The 8,678-nt window shown below is 44.1% G+C and overlaps 1 protein-coding gene across 1 annotated transcript in view; it reads right to left on the bottom strand.

Annotated features, from left to right (window-relative positions):
* Window positions 1-403: 403 nt before the first annotated feature.
* Window positions 404-8,678, bottom strand: part of AQP1 (aquaporin 1 (Colton blood group)) — a 44,276-nt gene continuing 36,001 nt past the window's right edge. Inside the window, exons 3-4 of the mRNA XM_053259364.1 lie at window positions 5,811-5,891; window positions 404-4,979 (exon numbers count right to left, since the gene is read on the bottom strand). Of these exons, the coding sequence (XP_053115339.1) occupies window positions 4,806-4,979; window positions 5,811-5,891 (255 nt within the window). The 3' untranslated portion in view covers window positions 404-4,805. The remainder of the gene's footprint in view (window positions 4,980-5,810; window positions 5,892-8,678) is intronic.

Here is an 8,678-nt window from a genome sequence, read left to right as displayed (position 1 = left end):
AAATGTCACTTTATAAGCTTTGTTTTACTTGTAGTGAGGTGTTTATTTTTTAAACAAGGGGAAACATTAAAAAAATGTGATCCTGTACCTGCAGTCTGAAGTGGCACATTACACTCTGTCACCTCAGAATCCTACCTCCTGCCATTTTGTTGCCTGTGAGGACCAGACCTTAGTTATATTAGTCTGGATGAAATCAATGGACCTTAAGAAATTCACTATAGTTCTTTGGTTTCAATGGTAGCCATGCACAACAATCTTTACTTGGATCAGGATCACAGAACACGTAATTAGTCTTTCCACCAAGGTGTCATTAGATTATGAATCAAACATCTTTTCTGGGTCAGCGACCATTAATAAACAGAACTGAACTTAACTGAATCAAACATCAAAGCATCTTCACAGATGTGAGCACAATGAATTTTATTTTTAAGCCAATTGCAAGTCCATTCATGTCATAATATTTACATGCACAATACACAAGATACTATGTCAAATGTATTCAAGAAGGAAGGAGAAGGTTTTCTACTTAGTGATTCCCCCCTCCTAGTTTCTTTTCTTGGTCCACATATTGAACTACCTGGAAATGTTCCTACCCTGTTTGACTCCCAGATCTGTTTTGTTTCCTGGACATCAGAATGCATGAACTATCATATCCACAATGGGTCAGGTAAAATGAAATATGTGGTCTTTTTTTAATGACCCAGAAAGTATGGGCAGGTTCAAGGAATGGTGACAAAATGTCAAAAAAGTGAAATTCAACATCAATTTCAGGTTTTCTCTCAAGGTGAAAGATCTGAAAATGTTCCAAATGAATTTCCCTAAAACAAGCTAAATTTCACAGGGGGGTCTGCATTGTCCTAGGAAATGCCAGATAAGTGAAATTCAAGGTGAAATTCAAGGCTTCTCCCAAGGGAAAGAATCTGAGGTAAGCCAGACAAATTTCTATAAGACAAGCAAAATTTCTTGGGAGGTTTCTGCACATTATTAGGTTCTTCCCACTCTGCGTTTCCACATCACTTGATGTCGCAGTGAGCAGTTGAAAATGTAAGAAGCACTATGGGGCTATTCTCACGATCAACAAAAATCGGAGTAGGAGATCCTAGCCTGATTTTTGTTGATCGTGTAAACCACTGGGCTTGCAGGCGAGCCCAGTGGCTTACAAGCAGGTCACCCGCTTTGGTAGCTCTCCTTAAATCCCGGGTTTGCAGAGCGAGCGCTCAGCAAATCTGGGCTTTCTGATCATGAGTAGCCGCAGTGCGGCTCTACACCATGGCTACTCATGAGGAGACCCCTGGAAGGGAGGCGAAAAGCTGCCTCCCAGCTCTGGGGGTCTCGCCAGCATGCCCTGCGCGCGCCCACTCCCCCCAGCCCCCGCCGGCTCCGTCACGGAGCCGGCAACCGTGTGGCCGCCCAGGGCTCCCTCCCCGCTCACCGCCCTAAACCAGGTCTCACTGATCATGAAACCCAGCTCTATATCTTACTAAATGTAAGAAGGGGTGATATGGAAGTTCTGTCTATAAAAGAACTACACCAAATTTCACCTCAAGTGAAATCTGAGGAAAATCTGGCAGATCATCCTTAGTACACTTGAGGGAAGCTAAAAGAATTTCACAAAGACAAGTGACATTTCTGAGGGAATTATGCACATTTATTCCTTGGTTGTCACAGAATTTCTCCTCATGTAAAATATGAAGTGAATTGGGCAGAGTCTAGTGAAACACCTGCTAACAAGAGCAATGTGTGTTAACTCAGGCAACAATAAGTATGACAAAAGTATCTATAGTACATGTTAAATTTACTTTCCCAGGTTTTCTACCTTTGGGTGTTGACTCTCATTTTAATTCGTTGCTACAAAGATCTATAAATACACAAACAAAGCAACAAGCCCCAGTTGTAATAATAAAAGAAAGTTTCTAGGAACAGACATTTAATTATTGTGCCCATTTAGAATATTGTGTATGTTGTCCCTGAATTTCTCAGTATTAACTAGAAAAATAGGGGAAGGGAATTGTTTTTGCATAGTTATGCTTAAGAGGTTAAGAAAAGCAGAGCTATCAGGCCAGTGTGCGGAGGAGGGAAGGACATGCGTTTCTACCTATTAAAGGCAGTTTTCGTCCAGATGTGAAAGTAATTGAGCAAAATCTTCTCACCATGTAGGTCTTTCCTGCCCGATTGTTCCTGTCCATCCTGACCAACAATTGAGGTGGAAAGACCCATGTGGTTGTTTCATTTCCACAGGCAAGGCGCACGATGGAAATGCTCCAGGGAAGTGGCCCCCATGCAAGCGAGTGTGAATGGGGCCTCTGAGATTGTGCCTCAAATGGTGGGATGAGAGGGCTCAAAACGGATTTCTGAATAGCTAGCAGAGGCATGGTTTATCTCTTGTGCTAATTATTGCTATAGTTTCTGAATACTGGCCTGCCCCTGAAACTTCATGTGGGTTTTCTCCTCTGTGACTCTTATACTGGGATGAAAACATGACTACTCTAAATCTATCCCCACAGTAGATTCAAGGGTAGTCCTTCCATGAAGCAGGGTGAGGTGGTCAGTGAGGCCCAGACACAAAGAACGGCACAGGAAGCACCAAGCACTGGCCCCCACCACCATGGGTGCTACCCCACAGCCGCTCTGCTGTTCCTCCACCCTTCGTCAACCTGCTGGGGAATGCTGTTCATTTCCCCCTCCATGGCCTACTGGGGCATAGCTCTTCTTGCCCATCCCTCTGTCCCCCTGCCACCAACGGAATGCCCTGCCACCACTGGCTTGGTGGCATAGTCTACAGTGCTTGCAGGCCTCTCCTGCTTGCTTGCCAGCATGGCCTGAGGATTCTGAGCACCCTCCCACAGATTAGGTGGGGGGGCACCCTATTGTCCTTTGCGTCAGACAGCAAGGTATCTTGGTCCACCCCTGAGTAGAACATGTGTGGAATGTTCTTCCTATATTGGGTTTTCTGATCGTTGTGAAGATTTGAGCATTGGCTGAACTGAGTGAGCCAGTGTGGTGAGTAGAACAGTCTCGGATTGGGAAGGAGAGGACAAGGTTCAGTTCCCTGATGCTCCTTGGTGACCTTGGGTCAGTTGCTAGCCCACAGCCTGACCTAACCTCACAGGATTGTTGTGAGGAATGAGGTTGGAGAGAGAACCCTGAACTCAAACATGGAATCATTATGTTCTTGCTCCTTGGTACAGTTAACTACTTTGGTTTTACTTAGAATTGAAATGACTTGGGAGCAGGGCTTGAGACACAGTGTCCTAACTTTAAATCGATTGCAAAATTTAAATTTTCCCAGAATTCCTAATGAGGGATATTTTTGCGTGTTGGGCTTCCATGGGTGGGGGGGAGGGTGGCACCAAGGTTTAAAAGCAGTCGCTTTGGCAAGCTGGTAATCTGTTTGCCTTAGATTTCATCTACAAGAAGTAATATTTTATAGTCAGTCTGGAAAAAATAAAATGGGAAAATATAATTATTTTTTTTGGTCAAGTTTGAATCCTGACAGAACTTGAAATTGTTGATTTATTTTTTCCAGCTCTTTGATTTGACTTTTCATGATATAATTCCCTTCATGGCACTTTATGTAATGGGCAAACCATTGATATGTACAAATACAGTTTATATGTGCTTAAACCTATAACATGTACACCTTTCTTGGATTAGACAGCTTTCTATACATGCAACAGAAGTTATGGTACACTGTGATGATGAATGTATATTGACAGACAAAAATAAAACTTGGTTTGTTCCATGCAGTTAAGTCTACAATGTTTGACAGCAAAATCCACAAAAAAATCTTCCTGCGTGGAGACGAAAGAGAGTTGCACCAGAATTCTTGGGTAGTGTTCATTTGTTCAATTAGGCTTGTGCAAAAGAATTACTGGGGGGTGGGGGGGTGGTTTAAACCCCAAATGTTTATTTCTAAGGCAGAGGTGGCCAACAGGCAACCCAGAGGTCAGATCCAGGTCTCATGCAAATTTTATCTGACCCTTGGTAATTCTGCCAAATTTTAATCAAAGTCTCATTTAAAAAATGCTTTCATTAAAAAGTGGGGGAAACAATACAGTATTTCCAGGAAGAAACAGACATACAGTCACTCTTTCATGTTATACCTCTCCTTTGGATGTGGAATGCAATATGAAAATATGCACATTTGTAAGTAACGCTATGGACTCCACAACTGTGAAGCTCTTACAGCTGGAGGTGTCAACTTATTGTCACTTGACCAGTTTGCAAGATGAGGAGATGTCTATTTATGTGACAAAATACACTTCCAGTCTCAGGACCACTTTCTAGAGAACAGTGCGGCCCCCAAGAAAATAGAAGTTGGCCATCCCTGTTCTAGGCCTTACTTTCAGAACCGGCACTTGCATATACCTAAAATCTGGGCCTCACCCTGAAATAAATAATTTCACTCTGGTGACATCTCTGCAGTCAAAAATCTCCTCGACGTTCATTTCTGGCTGCACGTTGGCTGTTCACATGGACTTTGTTGTCATATACTGATACATTTTGGTAAAAGCCAATCTCTTCAGATAGAGAAATATCGATTTGGTCTTCCAGAATCATTGCTGCAGATCTCCTTACACTCACCCACGAAAAAATATAATCATTTTTGCCCCATATTGATTTTTCCTCACTGTGCAGCCACAAATCTAAAAGGCTGGAAAGAATGAGAGAAAAAGAGAGAAGGAAACCCCTAACAACTTATAAAAACATTTGGAAGAACTGCTTGTTGTTTTACAAAGAGTCTATAATACTGATAAAAATCTTCAGAAATTCGGTTTTTCTTTTCTTTACATCTTGATTCTCCTTTATTTTGGCTTCATCTCCACTCTGGAGTCATCTGCATCGAGGTCATATTCTTCCACCTGGCCACTGGTCCAGACTTTCATGCGATCGGTGACATCGCTGGTCCTGGGAGCCAGGATGAAGTCATAGATGAGGGCAGCACTGGCTCCTCCAATCAATGGGCCAACCCAAAAGACCTGCAAAAGACCATCACAGATGCACTTGATATGGCAACTCACACAGAAATGTTAATTCTAGAGCTTCGATAAATCTTAAAATAAATCTTAGTCAACAGACACATCAGTTAATCCATTAAATGTGCATAGATTTACATACAAGAAGAACAATAGTGTTAAAGAAAAAGGAATTCTTTCTCTTTTTTGAGATGATGCATGTCTGTACTGCAGTAGGCCTGGTCTCAAAAGAGGAAATCCCCCTTTTCTCACAAACATATACAAATTGCAGGTGCCAAGCACCATCTTAGGAGGAAACACTTCCTCTAATATGGTGTTCACTCTCTGCAGTTTTTATATGTATTTCCATAAATATTTAACAAATGTTTTAATATTCACTGCCCGATTATTTGGGGGAATGTATTTGATGGATCAACCTGTCTTGAAACCATTCTTCTAACCAATTCATCAAAGAAATTCACTTTGTAATCAAATAGTTCTTGTTCATTTCCCTGAAGCAGTAGTACTTTGTGGGCAAGAGCTGTCCCCACCCCAAAGAAAAGAGGGTAGGTAAAGAAAGGGAAAGCAAAATGATTCTGAAGTGCTTGATAACAGCAGCCAAAATAAGGGTGGGAGCTGCTACTGAGCTCCTAAATGTTTCTCACACATATATGTTATAGACAATGGGCTGCATACCCTCCATTGCAGATACTCTAGCTCTGGGGGTTTTTCCCCCTCCAAACCTATAATTCTGTGTTTGAACTTCATATCATAAAAAGCTTCCAGGATAACCACACACACACACACACACTTGAATAAACATGTGTCCACTTCAGTGTTATGTTTTGAACCTACCCAGTGACTGGTAAAGTTATTGGCAATCAGCGCTGAACCAAAAGATCTGGCAGGGTTAATTCCGCAGCCGGTGTAGTCAATCTACGAGAAGCAGAGAGGATGACAATTAGGAAGAGGCATAGATGCCACCATAAATCTGACTGGATGACCTTTTCCCATGAGGCACACTCCCCTCCCATACAAAAAAGAAAGAAAAAGAAAAGAAAACTCAGAAGCTAATTAGTTCATGCTTGCTTATAGAGAGGCTCAAGGGAGACTGGGTTGTAGCCCAGTGGAAGGGCATCTACTTTGCATGCAGAAGGTCCCAGGTTCAATACTTGGGAGAATCTCACCCAGGTAGGGCTGAGAGAGACTCCTGCCTGAAACCTTGGAGAGCTGCTGCCAGTCAGTGTAGATAATACTGAGCTATATGGACCAATGTCTGACTCGCTATGAGGCGGCTTCCTATCAGGGGCATAGCTAGGGGAGAGGGGGCCTTTGCTTGCCCCTCTCCTTGATGGCCATTTGGAGTGAGAGAGATAATGAAGAAAATAGGGAGGGGTGGAGCTGGGGGGCCTTCAGGAGCTGGGCCCCCCAGCTTCTTTGAACCCCTCCACTCAATTATAGCTACACCCTTGCTTCCTATGTTCCTGCTTCTACAGGACCATAAGAAGGTGCATTGAATTTCCAAATGGCCAATGGCCATTCAGAAATCCCATGCATTCCTATGGCCCTTTGGAAGCAGGGCTTTTCAACTGGCATTCCCTGTCATTCCATTCAGAAATTCCATGCATTCCTCTGCTTTTGGGAAGGAACCAGGGCTTTTCAGTTGACACTTCCTGTCACTAATTTTAGTACATTCCCTAGAGCAGGCCTGCTCAACTTAGGCCCCCCAGCTGTTTTTGGACTACAACCCCCATAATCCCCAACCACAGTAGCCAATAGCCAGGGATTATGGGAGTTGTAGGCCAACATCTGCAGGACGGCCAAAGTTGAGAAGGCCCGCCCTAGAGCATCTGCTTTGCATGCAGAAGGTCTCACGTTCTATCCCTGGAAGCACCTCCAGGTAAGGCCAAGAGAGACTCCTGCCAGAAACCTTGGAGAGCCTCTGCCAGTCAGTGTAGACAATACTGAGCTAGATGGACCAGTGACTGACTCTGTATATGGCAGCTTCCCAATTTCTGTCCCTGAGGTCTCCAGTAAAATGATCTCAGGTAGCCAAGGTGGGAGGAAATCTCTTCCCAAGATATTCAACAGCTTTTTGAGGAACAGCCTGGACAGGCCCTCCTATTCACCAATTACTTCCTTACCTGAGACACTAAGAGGAAGTGGTAAATGTATCTCCAGGGCTTGCCTTCACCCTCAACAACAAGCTGCTTCAATTGACCAAAGCCAGACAGTGCATGTATAAGGTCCTAGGTTCTATCCCTGGCAACTCCATTATCAGGCTCTGGGACAACTTTGTTGAGCTGTCCATCAGCTACTGATGGCCATTTGCCTCCTGGATGGATATATACTGTAGTAATGTAAGAGGCACCTTATACCTGAATATGAGTTTAAGGGGAGATAAGATAGCAGTCTTCAAATATTTGTTGAAGCAGACTTGGGAGCATAGGGTTTCACCAGGGGCCCCTACCCCATTGCCAATGTGTGCATACCAGAGTGCACGTGCCCTAACCACACCCCCTGAGTCAACAGCAGAACCAGGGGGCATGTCAATAACCAGGAAGAGGGCTGTCCGGCTCCTCTCCTGCTCCTCCCCTGTCAGCACTCCTTTCAAGCACTCACTGAGTGGGTGCTTCTTTCCTTGCCTTGCTCCCAGTGAGGCAGAGAAAGGAGCTCCCAGCCAGCACTGGAACAAAGCAGTGACTGAGGAGAATCAGGAGTGGAGCTGAGCGGCCTCTCTCCCAGATATTGCCACACACTCTGCATATGACATTGATGCAGCGGGGACATGGTTGCGAGGCTGTAGGGACAGTTCCAGGAAAATGGCGGCTTGTGTTCCTTGAACATGTTCACCCAAGGCAGACTTGATCTCTGTTGCTCCTGAGGGCACGGCTGGAACCAACAAGTGGAAATTACAAGGAAGCAGATTCAGGCTAGAGGTGAGGAAGAATTTCCCAAGTACAAGAGTTGTTTGACAGTGGAACAGTCTGCCTCATGCAGTGGTGGCCTCTAGAGGTTTTCAGACAAAGGCTGGCTGCCCATCTGTTGAGAATGCTGTAGCAGTTTCCTGCACTGAGAGGCAGGGTGGTCCAGAAGGACTCCGAGATCCCTTCCAACTCTGCATTCCATGATTTTATGAGTCAGACCAGTTTTATGAGTCTGACCAGGTTCATTATATAAGGTAGCTCCCATCATTATTTATCCAACCAGGAGGAAAAAGCAGCAGTTTGTGAGCAAGAAGCTTGCTAGGGAAGGACCCTGGCCAATCACCTCCCTTGTCTCTTCTCAGAATTGGCTCCTGCTGTTCAGAATTCCAACTTACTTTATTGTTTGTTTGCTTGTTTGTTTATTGGTTTGTTTATTTATTGTATATGCTGCCCTATATCTCTGGGCAGTTTACAATTAAAACCCAACAATCAAACCTAAAAACAAATTAAAACAACCGTCAATAAAACCCAAATCATCATAAACTAAAAGCCTGATCAAATCGGTGTGTTTTCAGATGTCGCTCAAAAACAACCAGAGATGGGGAGAGTCTGATTTCATATGGGAGTGTGCTGCAGAGCATCTGGGGCAACCTTAGAGAAGGCCCGGTTTGGGGTCACCACCAAGCGAGCCAGTGGTGGGAAGCTCAACCAGACCTCCTCCGATGATCTTAATAGGTGATGGAGTTAATGAAGGGAAAGGTACTTTCTTAAAGATATACCCTCTGAATATACCTTT

Source organism: Hemicordylus capensis, chromosome 6, assembly GCF_027244095.1.
Source record: "Hemicordylus capensis ecotype Gifberg chromosome 6, rHemCap1.1.pri, whole genome shotgun sequence".
Taxonomy (NCBI): Eukaryota; Metazoa; Chordata; class Lepidosauria; order Squamata; family Cordylidae; genus Hemicordylus; species Hemicordylus capensis.
This window is presented reverse-complemented; position numbering and strand designations above follow the sequence as displayed.